This window comes from Anomaloglossus baeobatrachus, chromosome 6 (genome assembly GCF_048569485.1).
Source record: "Anomaloglossus baeobatrachus isolate aAnoBae1 chromosome 6, aAnoBae1.hap1, whole genome shotgun sequence".
Lineage (NCBI taxonomy): Eukaryota > Metazoa > Chordata > Amphibia > Anura > Aromobatidae > Anomaloglossus > Anomaloglossus baeobatrachus.
This window is the reverse complement of record NC_134358.1, coordinates 166,558,635-166,580,516: the sequence shown is the minus strand read 5'-3', so window position 1 is coordinate 166,580,516 and position 21,882 is coordinate 166,558,635. Positions and strand designations below refer to the sequence as shown.

The 21,882-nt window shown below is 49.4% G+C and overlaps 1 protein-coding gene across 2 annotated transcripts in view; it reads left to right on the top strand.

Annotated features, from left to right (window-relative positions):
* The window catches only part of THOC1 (THO complex subunit 1), an 83,859-nt gene that overhangs the window by 16,776 nt on the left and 45,201 nt on the right, over positions 1–21,882 (top strand). The window contains exons 6-16 of one of the 2 annotated variants that reach the window (XM_075314475.1): positions 1,664–1,712; positions 1,849–1,944; positions 11,190–11,272; positions 11,361–11,434; positions 18,963–19,071; positions 19,210–19,341; positions 19,868–19,968; positions 20,709–20,775; positions 20,857–20,907; positions 20,987–21,057; positions 21,187–21,282. In XM_075314475.1, coding sequence (XP_075170590.1) covers positions 1,664–1,712; positions 1,849–1,944; positions 11,190–11,272; positions 11,361–11,434; positions 18,963–19,071; positions 19,210–19,341; positions 19,868–19,968; positions 20,709–20,775; positions 20,857–20,907; positions 20,987–21,057; positions 21,187–21,282 — 929 coding nt within the window. Of the gene's footprint in view, positions 1–1,663; positions 1,713–1,848; positions 1,945–11,189; positions 11,273–11,360; positions 11,435–18,959; positions 19,072–19,209; positions 19,342–19,867; positions 19,969–20,708; positions 20,776–20,856; positions 20,908–20,986; positions 21,058–21,186; positions 21,283–21,882 lie in introns of both variants that reach the window. The other variant, XM_075314476.1, reaches the window with a different exon arrangement.

Sequence of the window (21,882 nt, the reverse complement as noted above, 5' to 3'; positions counted from 1 at the left end):
CCGACGCTGCGTTGCTTCCGCCGAGCGGAAGCAACGCAGCGTGTAACGTTAATTTCTTGCGTCAAAATAACGCCGAGCAGCGGATTCCGTTGCTTTCGTTAAAATTTATAATGGCTCCCTATGGTAGCGGATTCCGTTGCAAAGTGTTTTACAACGGAATCCGCTGATGGATTCTACTAATTTCTTCTGAGCATGCCCAGAATGAAAAAAATGAAGAAAAAAAACAGAGTCAACAGAGCTGAAAGATCAGCTAACGGATTCCTGTGAAAAAACGGAAACGTTGCATCCGTTGACACCCCAGCGGATTTCGCCTAACGCAAGTGTGAAACTAGCCTTAGGCTGCTTTCACACTACATTTTTTAACATGCGTCATGAACGTTTTTTTAACGCAAAAACGGATCCAGTGCAAATGCGTTTTCATTTCAGTGCATTTGCAATGGACTCGCGTCAACATGCATTCACATGCGTTTGCGTGCGTTATAGTGAGGATCCAGCGACTTGCAGTTTAACTTTTGTCAAAAATGCTACTTGTAGCGGTTTTGAGCTGCGTCCAAATACTGTTTTTCACTGGATCCTGACTATACTGCACGCAAACGCATGTGAACGCTGGCATGCTGATGGACAGGATCCTGCTTACTCTACTAAGCATGCCCAGAAACCAGCCTCGCGTGATCAGTCTCTCGCTCTCCCCCTCCCTCTCGCTCTCCCCCTCCCTCTCGCTCTCCCCCTCCCTCTCGCTCTCCCCCTCCCTCTCGCTCTCCCCCTCCCTCTCGCTCTCCCCCTCCCTCTCGCTCTCCCCCTCCCTCTCGCTCTCCCCGTCCCTCTCGCTCTCCCCCTCCCTGAGAGCGGCGGACGCTCATAACCAAGGTAAATATCGGGTAAGCAAGCAGTGTGCTTCGCTTAGTTACCCAATGTTTACCTTGGTTACGTGTTCAGGGAGCAGGCAGCCCGGCTCCTAGCAGCTACGGACGCTCGTAACCAAGGAAAATATCGGGTATCCAAGCAAAGCACTTCGCTTAGTTACCCGATGTTTACCTTGGTTACCAGCGTCTGCAGCTGTCAGATGCCGGCTCTCAATCTTATCACGTTCAGTTCCCCTCACTCTCGATCACATGACTTCAATGCCTGCCCATAAACTTCAAGTGGCAGGATCCTGCAAAATAACACTTGTGTTTGCATCCGTTTTTCTTTTTAAAAACAGGATCCACTTTTACAGCAAAAAAACGTTCATGACGCATGTTAAAAAAAACGTAGTGTGAAAGCAGCCTAAGAGATCACTTTTGACACTATAAATAGAAGTTCATTAAATATAACTTTAAAAATCAGCATCACATGTCTCCTGATCTGCCTGTCCAAGAAAATGTTTATTCTGCAACTGTCCCGAGCATTTGTTTTTTTGGAAGTCTGTATTGTGCCTTCCTCTGCTTCGTCTCCTGGAAATAAATTGACATCTTTGTGATACCTTTTATTGTCCGTAGGGTAAATCCATGATTGGACAGTGCCAGAGTATTGCACTCTAGTATATTATTGATTTCATTATTTATAACATTGAAGTGAAATATCCCTCTGTTTATATCTGATTCTGGGCGCCTTTGTGTAAGTTCAATGCTGTTCTGTTCCATCACTTCTATTGTATTGAACCTTACTCTGTCTTTTGTTTTAGAATACGTTTTATTCAGCTGGAAAGAACTACTTGCTCAGGATGTGTAATGGTAAGATCCTAATTAATCAACATCATCTCTAACAACATTTCAGTGAAGGATTGGTGATACGCGCTGATCAACGCCTGAAAGATCATTTAGGTTTTCTAAATAAGCTTTTGTGGATTTCTTGAATCGTCTTTTTCAGATCTCTTAAGAAGACTTTCTAAATCTCAAAATACTGTATTCTGTGGAAGAATTCAGTTGTTCCTCGCACGCCTGTTCCCTCTTTCAGAAAAATCTGGTGAGATTCAGATTATAGATATTTTTCTTTTATAATTAAAGAACTACAGGTACATCATTAGAATTTTAGTCAGAAAATATGTTGTCATATACTTCTTAAAGAGTGCCTGTCACGAAGCATCAGCCCTCTGTTTTATTATTTTACTATATTACACATAAAAACTCTTCTAAATAAAATAAAAATATTCCTAGCTAAAGACATTTGCTTACCATGAGAGGGGTCCACACGCATGGTGTGCAAGCCGAGTTACTACTGAAAGTTGCTCCCACCATTTCTAGCAACAATGCCTCATCCCACAACCTGGAGGTGTGTATCTTTCCTGAGCAGAGAGACCCTGTTCAGGGATGTGGTGTGAAGCTGCTGCCACGGACAGCGCTCCTTGTCTCTCTTCAGTATCTTCACTTTTCATGACTGTCACTCTGGTCTCTTGATCACTGTATTCTCACTGATCAGAGCAGAGGGGAATCTGAGGGTAGTCCCATCTCCAATATCCCATTCAAACTTGTACTAAACTACATTTCTGATTGGAGGCATTTGCTATTATTATTATTATTATCATCACACCTACTAAATACTAGGTGTAATGATACTAATTTTAGCAAAAAACTCTGATTTAGAAAATGTAGTATAGTTCTCCTGATATAGCCATGTCTCTTACCTCATGTGCAGGGCATTACAGTAGCTTATGTATGTATGATTACAACCACTCATAGGGACATTGAGGCTATGTGCCCACGGGATATTAAACCTGCGGATTTATCTGTGGAAAATCCGCAGATTTTCTGGATTTGCCAGATAAATCCGCAGTTTTCAGCATGTACAGACACTCCCCATGTTATCCTATGGGACATGGGGAGTGTTGTGTCCATGCTGCGGAATATGCTGTAGATGTCCCACAGCCGCACGTAATTGCAGGTCAATTATTTCTGCCCGAATGATCCACCTCTCTCCTCAATACCACCCCGCTTCTCCTCTCTGCAAGTCCCTCCACTGGCTCCCAATCTTCTATCGTATCCAATTCAAACTACTAACCCTGACCTACAAAGCTATCCATAATCTGTCTCCTCCAAATATCTCTGAACTAATCTCTCGCTACACTCCAAAACGTAACCTCCGGTCCTCCCAAGATCTCCTTCTCTCATTCGCTCCTCATGCAACCGACTCCAAGACTTCTCCCGAGCATCTCCAGTCTCCTGGAACTCACTGCCTCAACACGTCAGACTATCTACTACACTTGCAAACTTCAAACGGACCCTGAAAACTCATCTGTTCAGAAATGCCTATAATCTACAATGACCTCACTGCCCCACCACCGTGCGGAGCTGCCGCCCCACCACCGTGCGGAGCTGCCGCCCCACCACCGTGCGGAGCTGCCGCCCCACCACCGTGCGGAGCTGCCGCCCCACCACCGTGCGGAGCTGCCGCCCCACCACCGTGCGGAGCTGCCGCCCCACCACCGTGCGGAGCTGCCGCCCCACCACCGTGCGGAGCTGCCGCCCCACCACCGTGCGGAGCTGCCGCCCCACCACCGTGCGGAGCTGCCGCCCCACCACCGTGCGGAGCTGCCGCCCCACCACCGTGCGGAGCTGCCGCCCCACCACCGTGCGGAGCTGCCGCCCCACCACCGTGCGGAGCTGCCGCCCCACCACCGTGCGGAGCTGCCGCCCCACCACCGTGCGGAGCTGCCGCCCCACCACCGTGCGGAGCTGCCGCCCCACCACCGTGCGGAGCTGCCGCCCCACCACCGTGCGGAGCTGCCGCCCAACCTACACCCCACCTACTGTCTCCTCCCCAAAATCCTTTAGGATGTAAGCCCGCAAGGGCAGGGCCCTCTTCCCTCTGTGCTAGTCTGTCTATTGTAACTTGTATATGTATTCTGTATGTAACCCCCTCATGTACAGCACCATGGAATCAATGGTGCTCTATAAATAAACAATAATAATAATAATTACCTGCGGAAATCCTCCACTATGGAGATAGGGCTGGGACTTCTGCAGGTAATCCACATGAATATCCGCAGGTTTACCGCAGCTATTTCGCTGTACTACGGCAACTAAAATAGCTGCGGATTCTGGCGAACAGCTGCGGGAAACCTGCGGCCGTTCCTGTGGATATATCCGCAGGTATTAAACTCCCGTGGGCACATAGCCTTAGTTGGGCATTTAGTTGCGCATGGTCGTAACCTTGGATACCTAAAGTACTGTAATGCCCTACACATGAGGTAAGAGACATAGCTTATCAGGAGAACTATATTGGAGGTATTTGATATTATTAGTAATTATTATTATTATTATTATTATTATTGTTGTTATTATTATTTCATATAGGGGTAGAATCTTGGAGATAGAAATACTCCTTTACATAGTTACATAGGTTGAAAAAAAGACCTAGGTCCATATAGTTCAAACTTCCTTCACCAATTCTACATTTTGTCATTTATAACCAACAATGTGGTGTGATGAGTATTTATCACTGCATATAAGTAAAAAATGCAGTATCTTACAGTTCCAGTAGAGTAAACGGGATTTATAGAAGTCTCATGCTTCCTTTACATAAACTGATCTGCAGTATGTGTTTGAAATACGCTATAGGTCAATTTCGCTTGTGAATTTGCTGAGTTTTATGTTCAGATTTTCCTCATAGAATTACATTAGATGCAGAAAATTTTTAGCTGCCAAATCACACTAAAACTGTATGTAATGCACACATGACTATATCAATAAAGGTTTGCCTAACCCAAATACCAAGAGTTCTCAACCAAAACTACTTTATTCAAAACATGACGTATCAAAAAGAAACTAAAACCGCAGCATCAAAAACACACTTAAACACTAAGAACAATCCCACAAAACCTAATTTACCCATTAGGGGCACAAATGCTGCAAAAAATGTGCCACATCCAAAACTCACCAAATATTCATCTTTGGGAACGTAGCCTAGAAATCCAGGATACTTGAAGCATGAGGCAGGGAACGTTTTGAAAATACTTCCTTCCGATGGCTCTTCAAAGCAATGTCCCAGCCACCACGCTGACCATACGAGTCCCTCCGCACTGAGAAGCGAGAGCCCATGAGATCTTTCAAATTTAGATCCGTTATTTTATTTGCAGTTATGACCCTTGTCAGAGCAAAAGTCAGTGTGACAGCCATGGACGGTGATACCGAGGAGAGGCAGGGAACACTATCTCCAGTACCAGCATGCTGCCTGCGCAGTGCGAAGTTCAATGAGCAGCCGTGCCATCCACAACATGGTGGTGCACTGTTATTAAAAATAGTTTTTTAGATAGATTCGGACTGGTCTGAAAGTTGGTATCCATTTAAAACAAGTAAATACACATATTTAATCACATTTTCCCCCTCCCCCCAAAAACGTTGACTATTACTGACAGATCCTCTTTAATGGTCTATATCACTATCAGGAGATGAATATCACTTTTCCCTGTGAATGTTAATTTCTTTATCGTTCCTTATGGGAGACCCAAACCATGGGTGTATAGCTTCTGCCTCCGGAGGACACACAAAGTACTACACTAAATGTGTAGCTCCTCCCTCCGAGCATATACACTCCCCGGATGACAAATCCAACCAGTTCAATGCTTTGTGTTCAGGAGGTCACACACACACATGCATCCTCTGATTTTTGATTTCAAAGATTTGGAAGAAAAGCGGGTCCAATCTGGACTCCCGGCATGGCCCTTCTCACCCCACTGTGTCGGCGGTGCTGTTAAGGTTGATTTCAGGGCTGGAGCCTTCACATGCCGCGCTCCTTCGCCATCCCTTGGGGCTCTGGTTTGAAGTGGGAGCCATCACGGTTCTCACTGCTTTGCAGGAGACCGGTCTCCATCCGCAGCCCTGTTCAGGATCCTGCCGGACGGAGCGATGACCCCCCAGGGACCTGGCACCTGCGTCTCAAGCTAAGTACTGAGACGTTGTTACCACAGAAAGTGGTCTTTCTAGGGGTCCCTTGTACTTTATTTGTGGGGGAGAATGTGTTATATGTATGTTTTAACATTTCCGGCCGGTTCTCCAGTTTTCACTGGAGAACCGCGCCGATGGTGCCTGCACGCTGGCCGCATGTTTAAATCTAGGCCCCGGCTTCGCCTGAGGCCTAGTTTCGATTCTATGTCAGTCAGTGCAGTGAGACAGGGTGGCTCCGCCCACCGGCTGCTCAGCACAGGGAAGGGACACTCCTCACTGAGGAAAGATTCCCTCCCCTGTATGCCTCATTTGCCCTCCGTCCTGCTCTCAGAGTAGGCCCCGCCCCCTCTCCTCGCTGTGGACGCCATTTTCTCAGCGTTCTAGGGCACAGAGATCAATGTCTGCAAACACATTGTGACAAATGGGGGCCTGGGACAGAGCCCCCAGTTCTGGGGGATCTGGAGGGCACAGAGATGCCCCTATGATAAACAGTCTGGCAAGCCACAACCTCCGGTTGTGCAGCTGCTTATACACTCTGTTTATATACTCTGCTGGGTTTTTTTTTTCCGAAAAGCCCCCACTTCTGGGGAATCTGGAGCAGAGATGTTATGTTAAACGGTCTGGCAAGCCACAACCTCTGGTTGTGCTGCTGCTTATATACTCTGTTTATATACTCTGCTGGGGGTCTTTCTGGACAGAGCCCCCACTTCTGCAGTCTCATATCAGTGACGGGGCTGCAAGGCTGTTTTTTTTTTTTCTTTTTTTTTTTATTATTATGCACCGCATGTTGACTCGTACTGTCTGTACCGAGCACATAACCACATTGTGATGCCTGCTCTGACATAGTGGTGCCTCAGCCTGGAGGCTTATCCCCAGTGGTCCCTCCGGCTGCTCCGGCTCCGGGGTAGAATCCCTCTCTCCAGGGGACAGCTGTCCCGGACACTGCTGAGCATGCATCAGCCCCCTTCTCAGGGCGCTTCTGCTGCTACGGCTCGCTCAGCAAAGCTCACAGAGGATTCTTCATCTGGGAGCCCGTCCTCCTAAAATGGGGAGCCCGTCCTCCTAAAATGGAGACGCAGGGTCCCCTTTCCCTCCTCGCCCCGCGGCTCTGGTTCACGAGCTGACTCGCAGGACAAGGAGGATGCCTTACTGGGGGCTCGGACGCTCTCCATGTACCCCTTTGATCTGTCCGAAAGTGACGCAGATGCTAATGATTTGATTGCGTCCATTATATTTGTACTGGACCTCAATCCGCCTGTATCAGGGGAGCACCCCTCTTTGGCAGAAAAGCATCAGTATACCTTGCCTAAGAGTACAAGGAGTGTGTTCCTTATCCACTCCAGCATTCAGGTCACTGTGACCAAGCCCAGAGCCTGTCCTAACAGACGCTTCCCAGAGCGTGGTTCTGATGACTGTTTCCCCCTTCCACCAGTGGTGGTCAAGGAGTGGGCTCATTCACCAAGGGTGGACCCTCCGGTGTCTAGACTTTCAGCCCGGACAGTTGTATCAGTGGCTGACGGCACCTCTCTGAGGATCCCACTGTCCGCCAGGTTGTCCTTCTGGCCAAATCTATATATGAGGCGGCAGGGGCCTCGTTCTCCCCATCTTTTGCAGCAGTGCGGGCTCTCAAAGCCATCTCTGCTTCTCGGGAGGAGATGCATTCCCTCACCAGGGCCTTTATGCCCGAATTGGTTGCCTTAACTTCCAGGCTTCAGTCTTTTCATCCTATAGCTGGAGACTGTCACCGCACTGCGGTGGCCTTGGCTACTTCCCTCGCTATCCGCAGGTTCCTGTGGCTTCGAGAGTGGAAGGCAGATGCTTCTTAAGAAGTTCCTTGCTGGACTCCCTTTTGCTGGGACCAGTCTATTCGGTGAACAACTGGATGAAATTATTAAGGAAGCTTTTGGCAGGAAGAGTACTTCCATGCCACAACCCAGGAAACCTTCCAGGGCAGGAACCAGACGAGGTTTCGTTCCTTTCGTTTCCTCTAACTGGTCGTCCTCTAAGCCCTCGGCCTCGTCCACTAACTCAGCCAAGGTCCGTAAACCAACTGGCGCATGAAGCCGCGTCCTAAGTCGGCAGGAGCTGCTGCCACCACTTGATTATCTGGCCGCGCCAGTAACGTCCTTGGTCGGTGGCAGGCTCTCCCTCTTGGGCGACGTGTGGTTTCAACACGTCTTCGATCAGTGGGTGTGGGTTACCATCTCCCACGGCTACAGAATAGAATTCTATTCAGCCGCTAAACAGATTTTTTCTGACAACTCCCCCCTGCTCCAAGGCCGCCGCCTTCTCACAGGCCGGGGCATTCTTGCAGGCCAATAGAGTAATTGTACCAGTTCCCGACTGGGAACGGTTCTGAGATTTCTACTCAAATCTCTTCCTAGTCCCCGAAAAGGATGGTGCTTTCCGACCTGGATCTCAAGCTTCTCAACAAGCATGTTCAGGTGCGGCAATTTTGCATGGAATCTCTGCGATCAGTCAATGACCCAAGGAGATTTCTTAGCATCCATCGACATCAGAGATGTCTCTCTGCATGTGCCATTCGCAGTTTCACACCAGCGTTGGCTACGTTTTGTAATCGGAGAGGAACATTTCCATTTCGTGGCTCTCCCCTTTGGGTTAGCCACGGCCCCTCGTGTATTCACCAGTTGCGGTTCTGCTCCTCCAGGGGTTGGTAGTGATTCCTTACCTGGACGCCCTTCTAGTCAGGGCTTCATCCAGTGCAGACTGTCAGCGGAGTGTCTCGCTCACTCTCGCCACGCTTGCAAGTCCACTCTGACCCTGACCCAGGAACTTACGTACCTAGGGATGCAATGCGAGACTCTGCTGGCACTTGTGAAACAGCCCTTAGTCAAACAGCAGTCTCTTCATCTGGCGGTTCGCTCTCTGCTGAGGCTCCGCCGTCATTCCATCAGGCACCTCATGCAGGTGCTGGGTCAGATGGTGGCGTCAATAGAAGCGGTTCCCCTTGCCAGTTCCATCTGCGTCCCCTGCAGCTGGACATTTTCCGCTGTTGGGACAAGGGACTTCTTCCTTGCACAGGCTGGTGGCTCTGTCGCCACAGACCAGGAGCTCTCTTTAAGTGGTGGCTTCGGCCCCTCTCTCTGTACCAGGGACGCTCCTTTCTGGCCCCGTCATGGGTGATTCTCACCACGGATGCCAGTCTATCCGACTGGAGAGCAGTGTTTCTCCACCACCGAGCACAGGGCACTTGGACTCCGTCCGAATCAGCCCTCTCGATCAATGTGCTGGAAATCAGGGCTGTAGTCCTAGGACTCGCAGCCGCCTAACAATGTTGGAAGTTCAACATATCCTTCAGTGGACGGAGGACTCCAAGTCCACCATATCCGCAGTCCACATCCCAGGCGCAGAGAACTGGGAGCCAGATTATCTCAGCCGTCAAACCGTGGACAGCGGCGAGTGAGCCCTGCATCCGGCAGTGTTCCGGTCAATTTAGCAGGCAGGGCACTCCGGGAGTGGATCTAATGGCATCCCGGCACAACAACAAGGTCCCGGTTTACGTGGCTCGCTCCCACGATCCTCAGGCCTTGGCAGCGGACGCGCTGGTTCCAGATTGGTCCCAGTTCCGTCTGGCCTATGTGTTTCCCCCTCTAGCTCTCTTGCCCAGAGTCCTGTGCAAGATCAAAATGGAGGGCCGTCGGGTCGTACTCATCGCCCCAGGCCCAGGCGAGCTTGGTTCCCAGACCTGCTCCGTCTGTTCGTAGAGGTGCTGTGGCATCTCCCGGACCGGCCAGACGTTCTCTCAGAGGGTCCGTTTTCCACAACAATTCTGCGGCTCTCAGATTGACGGCGTGGCTCTTGAGCCCTGAATCCTTACGGCTTTAGGCATTCCTTCCGAGGTCATCTTCACTATGACTCAGGCTCGGAAGTCTTCCTCGGCCAGGTTTTACCTCAGGACTTGGAGAATTTTCCTGTCCTGGTGTCGTTCTTCCGGCCATGCTCCTTGGCCGTTTTTTCCTTGCCGACCATCCTGTCCTTTCTACAGTCCGGCCTGCAGCTAGGTCTGTCCCTCATTCCCTCAAGGGACAGGTCTCGGCTCTGTCAGCGGCGTATCGCCCGACTGGCCCAGGTGCGCACCTTCATGCAGGGCGCATCTCACATCATTCCGCCTTACCGGCGGTCTCTGGATCCCTGAGACCTTTCTTTGGTCCTCATGGCCTTACAGAAACCCCCCTTTGAGCCTCTTAGGGAGGTTTCGTTGTTTAGTCTTTCACAGAAAGTGGTTTTTCTGGTGGCCATAATTTCTCTCAGGAAAGTCTCTTATTTGACTGTGCTCTCTTCGGAGTCACCCTTTTTGGTTTTTTTCACCAAGACAAGGTGGTTCTCCATCCAACTCCGGGCCTTCTCCCTAAGGTGGTGTCTCCGTTCCACCTTAACCAGGACATTTCATTGTCTTCCCTTTGTTCGGCCCCTGTGCATCGCTTTGAGAAAGCGTTGCATGCTTTAGATCTGGTGCGGACGCTCCGGATCTATGTGTCACGCACCGCTGTTTTTTAGGCGGTGCACCTCTCTTTTTGTGCTGACCACAGGTCAGCGCAAGGGTCTCTCGGCTTCTAAACCGACCCTAGCTCATTGGATTAGGTCGGCCATATCTGATGCCTAACTATGTTCTCAGATGCCTCCCCCGCCAGGGATTAAGGCGCACTCGACCAGAGCTGTCGGTGCCTCTTGGGCTACGGCTCAGCAGGTCTGTCAGGCTGCCACTTGGTCTAGTCTGCACACCCTTTCGAAGCACTACCAAGTGCATGCTCATGCTTCGGCAGATGCGAGCTTGGGCAGACGCATCCTTCGGACGGCTGTCGCCCATTTGTGAAGTTAGGTTTCGCCTACTTCTCAGTTTCTGTTTATTTCCCACCCATGGACTGCTTTGAGACGTCCCATGGTTTGGGTCTCCCATAAGGAACGATAAAGAAAAAGAGAATTTTGTTTACTTACCGTAAATTCTTTTTCTTATAGTTCCGACATGGGAGACCCAGCACCCTCCCTGTTGCCTGTTGGCAGCTTTCTTGTTCCGTGTGTTTTCACCGGCTGTTGTTGTAGACAGAAGTTCCGGTTATTCCGGGTTTTACTCTATCTCTACTTATGGGTGGATGTCCTCCTTCAGCTTTGGCACTAAACTGGTTGGATTTGTCATCCGGGGAGTGTATATGCTCGGAGGGAGGAGCTACACTTTTAGTGTAGTACTTTGTGTGTCCTCCGGAGGCAGAAGCTATACACCCATGGTTTGGGTCTCCCATGTCGGAACTATAAGAAAAAGAATTTACGGTAAGTAAACAAAATTCTCTTTTTTTCATATTTTCTTCTAAGGCTTGAATTTGCAAAGTCAATTCAACTTGGAGAATGTCACCGTGTTTAATGTCAACGAACAGGAGAGCACTCTGGGGCAAAAAGTAAGCAAAAACGCCTGTGACAGGTTTATCATAAGCTTTGCTACCATTTGTGTTTAATGTAGAAGAACATCTTCTTTATTATTTGCAGCAAGTGGAAGAAAGAGAAGATGGAATGGAGATTGAGGAGGGTGAAATGGGGGACGATGAGGCACCGAACAGTTCGTAAGTATTTAGCCACGAGAGATGTAGGATATAGACCTAGGCTATAAGGAGTGGGTACAATATTGAAAATTACCTTTTATTTATTTATATGCATTTACCCTTCTTTTTTGTATAGCTCTACATGTGCAGTCTACAAAATACAACTTGTACTTAATTTTTATTCGCGACACATTTAGGATCTTTCAGGTATATGCACACATTCTACATGACTGTACGAGAACGCAGGATTTGTCTTTACACTGTTTTAAATTATTATGGTGCAGGTTTATTTAATCACTTGTTTATCCTTTTCTCATATTTTGCATCTGCTATTGCCATTTGATATCAGCCATGTCGTGTAACTCATCATAAGAGTTACATTTGGTATCTCTGGGCTTGGTCACCATTGATTTGTATTTTTACTTACTATATTATATCATCTGCTTTTATTTGTTGAGTAAATAATAGATAGCACTTTTTTCTTTTCTTTTTTTTTTTTTGTCATTCACAATACATGGTACGACTAAGGGCACAGTCAGTGAGTTGCATACTGAACAAAAATATAAATGCAACGCTTTTTTGTTTTTTGCTTCAATTTTTCATGAGCTGAACTCAAGATCTGAGACTTTTTCTATGTGCACATAGGCCTTTTTCTCTCAAATATTAACACATTTGACTAAATCTGTGTTAGTGAGGTCTTCTTTCCATTCATCCATCCATCCATCCATCCATCCATCCATGTGACATATCAAGATACTGATTAGACAGCATGATTATTGCACAGGTGTGCCTTAGGCTGGACACAATAAAAGGTCACTCTAAAACCGCTTAAGAGGAGAAAACTCCTATTCTTTTGCCCCAACACTGAGTCAGGTGGTGTGGTTGGGGGGGGGAGCCACTAGGTCACCTTGGGCGACGGGCGACATAAGTGAGGCTCCCTAGCTACCATGCACCCGCGGCACAGTAGTCGGGAGGTGAATGGGGTGTTGAGGACTACCGTGGAATGGCGAAAAAAGGCTCCAGAAAGTAAAAAGAAATACCAGCAGAGAATCTGAAAGAAAGTGGAAAAGGACTTCCAAAGGGGGCTGTAATCAAGCGAGCGAGATATTCCAGAAGTGATAGAGGAGGGAGACCTTCCCAAAAGCTAAAACCCAACTAGAATCCATGGGGGATTGGAGGAGGAGGGTGTGGAAAGGGAAATGGCAGAGATTTATACTTGCCCATCACACATCGCATTCGCCTATCCTACGTCTTCATGTACTGCAGGGTCAACCCTTTGATGGCTTATCACTATTGTGGGGACACCGGCAGTCTGCAGGGACAGCACCATTGGGAGACGAGTGAATGGCGTTCCCAGAGGACTATACTAGTATAGAGTGCATGGTTTGTCCTCCCTCAGATGGTGACCAAGGAACATCTGCACCACTTGGAGAAAACAGGCGGAAGCCCTGATGCTGGTCATATCTGCCTTCTACAGACGCTAGGCTGATACTGGGCTGTCTCGTGTCTGAGGGGAGGGCATTGCCCACCAATTGGAGCCATCACCTCTTTCTTTATCGTTCCTATGGGAGACCCAGACATTAGGTGTATAGCTTCTGCCTCCGGAGGACACACAAAGTACTTCACTAAAAAGTGTAGCTCCTCCCTCTGAGCATATACACCCCCTGGATAACCAGATCTAGCCAGTTCATTGCTTTGTGTTCAGGAGGCATACATCCACACATGCATTCTCATCTGATTTTTCATTTTTGGAAAGTTTTTGAAGAAAAGCGGGTCCAAGCCTGGACTCCCGGCATGTCCCTTCTCACCCCACTGTGTCGGCGGTGCTGTTAAGGTTGATTTACAAGGCTGGAGCCTTACATGCCGCGCTCCTTCACCATCCCTCGGGCTCTGGCTTGAAGTGGGAGCCAGCACAGTTCTCCTTGCTTTGCAGGAGACCGGTCTCCATCCGCAGCCCTTCAGGATCCTGCTGGACGGAGCACTCATCCCCAGGGACTTGGAACCCTGCGTCTCAGCAAGCTAAGTACCTGAGACGTTTATATTCGGGGGGTCCCGGTACTTTATTATGGTGGGAGAGTGTGCTGTGTAACTTTTGTGACATTTCCGGCCGGTTCTCTGGCTGTCGCCTGAGAACCGCGCCGATGGTGCCTGCGCGCCGGCCGCATCGCTTAAATTTAGGCCCCGGCTTCGCCGGAGGCCTACTTTCGATTTCACTGCCCTCGCATGTCAATCATGCAGAGGGACAGTGCGGCTCCGCCCAGCGGCCGTTCGGCACAGGGGAGGGACACTCCTTTCTGAGTACATGTCCCCTCCCCTGTAAATCTCCTTGGCCCTCCAGATCCCGCTCTCAAAGCAGGTCCCGCCCCCTCTCCTCGCTCCGGCTCCATTTTCTCAGCGTTTTTTCTCTGGATCAGCGCTGGCTGCAGCATCCCTGCTAAGCTGCTTGGGGGTCCGGGCTGTGGGATCTGGAGGGCACACAAACGGTCTGGTAAGCCACAACCTCCGGTTGTGGACCTTCTTATATACTCTCTGGGGGTCATTCTGGCTCAGAGCCCCCACTTCAGCAGCATGTCTCACACGAGGAGCAAGGCTGCAAGGCTGTACTCAATATGCACTGCATGTAAGCTCGTGCTGCCTGAACCGAGCACATATTCACATCGTGATGCCTGCTCTAACCTGACAATGCCTCAGCCTGGAATCGCACCCACAGTGGTCCCTCCGGCTGCTCCGGCTCCGGTGGCTGAACCCCCGGCTTGGGTAGAATCCTTCTCTAGGTCAATCTCCCAGTCTTTTGCCGACTCCATGGGACAGCTGTCCCGGACTTTGCTGAACATGCATCAGCCCCCTTCTCAGGGCGCCTCTGCTGCTAGGGCTCTCTCAGCAGAGCTCACAGAGGATTCTTCATCTGGTCCCAGACCCCGTCCTCCTAAAAGGAGACTCAGGGTCCCCTCTCCTTCCTCGTCCCGCGGCTCTGATTCACGAGCTGACTCGAAGGACGAGGAGGATGCCTTTACTGGGGGCTCGGACGCTACCTCCATGTGCCCCATTGATCTGTCCGAAAGTGACGCAGATGTTAGTGATTTGATTGCGTCCATTAATTCTGTACTGGACCTCAATCCGCCAGTATCAGAGGAGCAATCCTCTCTGGCAGAAAAGCACCAGTTTACCTTGCCTAAGAGGACAAGGAGTGTGTTCTTTAACCACTCCAGTTTTCAGGCCACTGTGACCAAGCCTAGGGCCTGTCCTGACAAACGCTTCCCAAAGCGTGGTTCTGATGACCGTTTTCCCTTTCCACCTGAGGTGGTCAAGGAGTGGGCTCATTCACCAAAGGTAGACCCTCCGGTGTCTAGACTCTCAGCTCGGACCGTTGTATCAGTGGCTGATGGCACCTCTCTTAAGGATTCCACTGACCGCCAGGTTGACCTTCTGGCCAAATCTGTATATGAGGCGGCTGGGGCCTCGTTCTCCCCATCTTTTGCAGCAGTGTAGGCTCTCAAGGCCATCTCTGCTTCTCTAGAGGAGATGCATTCCCTCACCAGGGAATCTATGCCCGAAATGGTTGCCTTAACTTCCCAAGCTTCAGCTTTTTCATCCTATGCCATGTCTGCCATGCTGGAGGCTTCTCACCGCACTGCGGTGGCTTCGGCTAATTCCCTCGCTATCCGCAGGATCTTGTGGCTTCGTGAGTGGAAGGCAGATGCTTCTTCAAAGAAGTACCTTGCTGGGCTCCCTTTTGCTGGATCCAGGCTATTCGGTGCAACAAATGGATGAAATTATTAAGGAGGCTACTGGTGGGAAGAGTACTTCCATGCCACAAACTAAAACCAGGAAACCTGCCCAGGGTAGGAACCAGTCGAGGTTTCGTTCCTTTCGTTCCTCCAACTGGTCATCCTCTAAGCCCTCGGCCTCGTCCACTAACTCAGCCAAGGACCAAAAACCCAAATCTGGCCGCGCCAGCAACGTCCTTAGTCGGTGGCAGGCTCTCCCACTTTGGCGACGTGTGGTTTCAACACGTCTCCGATCAGTGGGTGCGGGATATCATCTCCCACGGCTACAGGATAGAATTCTCTTCCAGCCCGCCAAACAGATTTTTTCTGTCAACTCCCCCCTGCTCCAAGGCCGCCGCCTTCTCTCAGGCCGTGGCATCCTTGCAGGCCAACGGAGTAATTGTACCGGTTCCCGCCCGGGACGGTTCAGAGGTTTCTACTCAAATCCCTTCCTAGTCCCCAAAAAGGACGGTTCCTTCCGGCCCATCCTGGATCTCAAGCTTCTCAGCAAGCATGTTCAGGTGCGGCATTTTCGCATGGAGTCTCTGCGATCAGTCATTGCCTCAATGACCCAAGGAGATTTCCTGGCATCCATCGACATCAGAGATGCCTATCTGCATGTGCCAATTGCAGTTTCACACCAGCATTGGCTACGTTTTGCAATCGGAGAGGAACATTTCCAATTCGTGGCTCTCCCCTTCGGGTTAGCCACGGCCCCTCGAGTATTCACCAAGGTCATGGCAGCAGTGGTTGCGGTTCTGCACCTCCAGGGGTTGGCAGTGATTCCTTACCTGGACGACCTTCTAGTCAAGGCTTCATCCAGCGCAGACTGTCAGCGGAGTGTCTCGCTCACTCTCGCCACTCTAACCCAATTCGGGTGGCTTGTCAATCTGCCCAAATCCACTCTGACTCCGAACAAGAGGCTCACGTACCTAGGGATGCAGTTCGAGACTCTGCCGGCACTTGTGAAGCTGCCCTTAGTCAAACAGCAGTCCCTCCATCTGGCGGTGCGCTCTCTGCTGAGGCCCCGCTGTCATTCCATCAGGCACCTGATGCAGGTGCTGGGTCAGATGGTGGCGTCAATGGAGGCTGTTCCCTTTGCCCAGTTCCATCTGCGTCCTCTGCAGCTTGACATTCTCCGCTGTTGGGACAAGCGGACTTCCTCCTTGCACAGGCTAGTGGCTCTGTCGCCACAGACCAGGGGCTCCCTTCATTGGTGGCTTCGGCCCCTCTCTCTGTCTCAGGGACGCTCCTTCCTGGCCCCGTCCTGGGTGATCCTCGCCACGGATGCCAGTCTATCCGGCTGGGGAGCGGTATGTCTCCACCACCGAGCACAGGGCACTTGGACTCCGTCCGAGTCAGCCCTCTCGATCAATGTGCTGGAAACCAGAGCTGTGCTTCTGGCTCTCCTAGCCTTTCACCACCTTTTGGCGGGCAAGCACATCCGAGTCCAGTCAGACAACGCAACAGCGGTTGCCTACATCAATCACCAAGGCGGGACAGGCAGCCGCCTGGCAATGTTGGAGGTTCAACGCATCCTTCAATGGACGGAGGACTCCAAGTCCACCATATCCGCAGTCCACATCCCAGGCGTGGAAAACTGGGAAGCAGATTATCTCAGCCGTCAAACCATGGACAGTGGCGAGTGGTCCCTGCATCCGGCAGTATTTCAGTCAATCTGCCGCAAGTGGGGCACTCCGGAAGTGGATCTAATGGCATCCCGGCACAACAACAAGGTTCCGGTTTACGTGGCTCGCTCCCACGATCCTCAGGCCCTTGCAGCGGACGCTCTGGTTCAAGATTGGTCCCAGTTTCGTCTGTCCTACGTGTTTCCCCCTCTAGCTCTCTTGCCCAGAGTTCTGCGCAAGATCAGAATGGAGGGCCGTCGGGTCATCCTCATTGCACCGGACTGGCCCAGGCGAGCTTGGTACACAGACCTGCTCCATCTGTCCGTAGAGGTGCCGTGGCATCTTCCGGACCGTCCAGACCTTCTCTCACAAGGTCCGTTTTTCCGCCAGAATTCTGCGGCTCTCAGATTGACGGCGTGGCTCTTGAGTCCTGGATCTTGACGGCTTCTGGTATTCCTCCTGAAGTCATCTCCACTATGACTCGGGCTCGGAAGTCTTCCTCGGCCAAAATCTATCACAGGACCTGGAGAATTTTCCTGTCCTGGTGTCGCTCTTCCGGCCATGCTCCTTGGCCTTTTTCCTTGCCGACCCTTCTGTCCTTTCTACAGTCCAGTCTGCAGCTAGGACTATCCCTCAATTCCCTCAAGGGACAAGTCTCGGCTCTGTCAGTGCTGTTCCAGCGGCGTATCAGCCGGCTGGCTCAGGTGCGCACCTTCATGCAGGGCGCGTCTCACATCATTCCGCCTTACCGGCGGCCCTTGGATCCCTGGGACCTCAATCTGGTCCTCACGGCCTTGCAGAAACCCCCCTTTGAGCCTCTTAGGGAGGTTTCTTTGTCTCGTCTTTCACAGAAAGTGGTCTTTCTAGTGGCCATAACTTCCCTCAGGAGAGTCTCTGATTTGGCTGCGCTCTCTTCGGAGTCACCTTTTTTGGTTTTTCATCAAGACAAGGTGGTTCTCCGTCCGACTCCGGATTTTCTCCCTAAGGTGGTTTCTCCTTTCCACCTTAACCAGGACATTTCCCTGCCTTCCTTTTGTCCGGCTCCTGTTCATCGCTTTGAAAAAGCGTTGCATACTCTGGATCTGGTGCGGGCGCTCCGGATCTATGTGTCTCGCACCGCTGTTCTTAGGCGGTGCACCTCTCTTTTTGTGCTAACCACAGGTCGGCGTAAGGGCCTCTCGGCTTCTAAGCCGACCTTAGCTCGTTGGATTAGGTCGGCCATATCCGATGCCTACCAGTGTACTCAGGTGCCTCCCCCGCCGGGGATCAAGGCACACTCGACCAGAGCTGTCGGTGCCTCTTGGGCTTTCAGGCACCAGGCTACGGCTCAGCAGGTCTGTCAGGCTGCCACTTGGACTAGCCTGCATACCTTTTCAAAGCACTACCAAGTGCATGCTCATGCTTCGGCAGATGCGAGCTTGGGCAGACGCATCCTTCAGGCGGCTGTCGCCCATTTGTGAAGTTAGGCTCCACCTACTTCTCAGTTTTCTGTTTATTCCCACCCATGGACTGCTTTGAGACGTCCCAATGTCTGGGTCTCCCATAGGAACGATAAAGAAAAAGAGAATTTTGTTTACTTACCGTAAATTCTTTTTCTTATAGTTCCGTATTGGGAGACCCAGCACCCTCCCTGTTGGCAGTTTCTTGTTCCGCGTGTTATCACCGGCTGTTGTTGTAGACAGAGGCTCCGGTTCCGGTTCTTGCTCTGTCTTTACTTGTGGGTGGCTATTCTCCTTCAGCTTTTGCACTAAACTGGCTAGATCTGGTTATCCAGGGGGTGTATATGCTCAGAGGGAGGAGCTACACTTTTTAGTGTAGTACTTTGTGTGTCCTCCGGAGGCAGAAGCTATACACCCAATGTCTGGGTCTCCCAATACGGAACTATAAGAAAAAGAATTTACGGTAAGTAAACAAAATTCTCTTTTTTCACCTAGTGCCAAGCCTCTTGGTGGCAGGGCATAGGCCACGGTCCTGTGCCCCCCCCCCCCACCTCCCCACTCTTAACTAAAAAGCGGAATTTATTACTGTCTCCTACAGCAAGCCCATAGTCATTGATATGAAAATGCATGATTCTTTATTTCATTTCTTTATTATTTATTATAAAAAAAATCTAAAGTGAAGTATGAACTCAACCTTTTCTTTTTTTTCCAGCAGTTCTATTCCCATAGATTACAATCTGTATAGAAAATTCTGGTCACTACAGGACTTCTTCAGGAACCCCATTCAGTGCTACGACAAAGCTTCTTGGAAAACGTTTCTCAAGGTAACAGTGTTTTTTTTTTTTGTGTATAATGGAAAGTGCTGGCATTAGTGATCCTCTGTGTATATACTTCAGCGCGACTTATGTATAGTGCCGTGGCTCAGGTTGAACCAGTGACCTCACATCTCCTCCTTTTCTTAGTTCTCAGAAGAGGTTCTACAAGTGTTTAAGAGTTACAAGCTGGATGATACACAAGCATCACGGAAAAAAATTGAAGAGCTGAAATCTGGAGGTGATCACGTTTATTTTGCCAAGTTCCTGACAAGCGAGAAGGTAAAGTCAAACTACTGTCCTGGTGCTTTACACGGAGTCTGTGTCCTAAGCTCCTTCAATATGTTATTTCTACATTTACTTCTGATATAACTTACATTTAATTATTCACTTAAAGAGTTGTATGCAAATATTTGCTTTAAATGTGCCCAGCATAGCTGTCATGTTCTGCTCCATGGGTTTCCCGCTGGTCTCCTAGCGTCCTTTTCCTGCTCATATGGCACCCCAGAATTGCAGCTAATCATCGGTTCTGTGCTCACCACTGCAGCCAGTCCCATGTCCGAAAAATCACAACAAATCCTAACGAGCGTAACTGTGACTGTGTACGTGTTTTGGTCGTACAGATATGTGATCGCTGAATGCCCCGATTGGCTCGAGTGGTTATGTGCAGTATCAACCAGAGAAAAGAAGCCAAGAAACCAGAGGTTGACTTTTAGAGCAGAACCAGAGAAGTTGCAGGTCGACATACTTTTTAAAAGAGAATATGGCGTGTATGTTTTATACCTAACGTTTCGATTTTCCTTTTTAGTTAATGGACTTGCAGTTGAGTGATGGCAACTTTCGGCGACACATTTTGCTTCAGTATCTCATATTGTTCCAGTACTTGAAGGGCCAAGTGAAGTTTAAAAGGTAATCCAGATACAGTATGTAGAGTGTTTTTCATGTGAATTTTTACTCTTAAATCTTATGCTGATGGTTTGTCAATGGATCTGTATTATATTATCTGTGATTTATCCAACCCTGCTTGATAACGATCAAGGCCAAAGGATGGGCACATGTCAACATGCGGTTTAGTGGAGAACGATACATTGGTTTTTAATTATGGGTCCTATTTTGTGTACTTTTATAAAGTAAATTTGTGGTTTACCTGCATAATTTATGGGGACATTAACAATCATTTAAAACTGCACAAAATCTCATATTGGTGCATTGCACAGGTCACGTCGTGTGTCCGTTCACCAGTTGTAGATGCTTAGGAAACTTCTTGTCTTGTACATGGATCTGAACACTTGCGGCTACAGCGTTCCCTATGGCAGAAATCTTGCTCCAGTGAAATGTCTGGTGCGGGGCACGCCACTTCAGATGCTCCAGATTCATTGAGTTCTTAATGAATCAAGAGCATCTAACTTCTACAACCCCCGTCATCAAGACTGGCCAAGGAATCGCCGGTTCTGATGAATCGGGGCCTATGTGCAAATCATCAGACAACTTGAGGGTGCTCTCGCTGCAGGGATTATCCACGTGGATGAGATTTGGGGGGTAGAACCTACTCCACAATGCTGCTAGTGCAGAACACTGCAAATTCTCTGCAAGAAATAGCCAATTACTAATGTCTGTAAGCCTAATACAAAATAATTTCCATTTTCCAGCTCTAATTACGTTTTGCTGGAGGAGCAGTCGATCTGGATTGAGGAAACTACCAAACTTGTTCACCAGGTTTGTGGTGTTTTTAATGTTCTAGTAATCTAGACTAAACTCTGAAACTATAGCCAATGTCTTTTCCCTACTTTATTCTAGTTACTCTGTGAAACCCCTCCTGCTGGAGACAAGTTTTCTAAGATGGTGGAGGTAAGCTGTACCCGATGCGATTGCCGTGGAAATTAGCAGAGCATATTGTGGGACTTAATGTCTATAATCTCGTTTTTAGCACATACTCAGCACAGAAGAAAACTGGAACTCCTGGAAGAATGAGGGTTGTCCCAGTTTTGTGAAAGAAAGGTACGGCAATCTGTATAGCCAGATCAAATGGCAATTTTTCCTTCTATTTGGGTAAGGCAATGTCCTAAATTCTCTAACATTTAAGTCAACAATTTTCATTTGTTTTGTGTTTGTTCACTTTCAAATCAGACCGCCAGACAGTAAACCATTGAAAATGGCAAGGAAAAGGACGGCCACTGAGGACTTTGTAGGCAAAGGATCAAACAAAAAAATCCTGATGGGAAAGTAAGACTTTAGATCTTTCTGCTTCTTAAGACGTCTGTTTCTAGACTCCTTACTTTTCATCCATTCATTGACTTTTACATCTATCCTTTCTCATAATAATATTTTCTCTGACGCCTCATTGGGGGACACAGGACCATGGGTGTTATGCTGCCTATCCATAGAAGGACACTAAGTAGATGCAAAAGCATAGCTCCTCCTCTGCAGTATACACCCCCTGGCCGGGCCAGGCAGTCTCAGTTTTAGCTTAGTGTCTGTAGGAGGCACTTCCTTTCAAGGTTTGTTATTTTTTGAGGGCGACTGTTTCCTTTTGGGACCGATCTCCCACTATCATCAACGGGCGGGAACGTGAAGTGTTGCCTACACGTACCCCCTCCCGCGACGCTGGATCCTGGGCTGGACGACGGGTTCCATAGACACCGATTTTTCCAAAGCCCAGGGCAGAGGCACAATTCCTCAGCCCCTCTTTGCAGGCTCTGAGTTGAATATGGCACCGTTGTGACTGGATACAGCAAGCTGACTCTGCTATTGTCACTGCCTGGATTGAAGCAGTGTTTAAGGTGAGATCCCCCCTGACTGGTTTCCCAGACAAAGGGAGAAAAG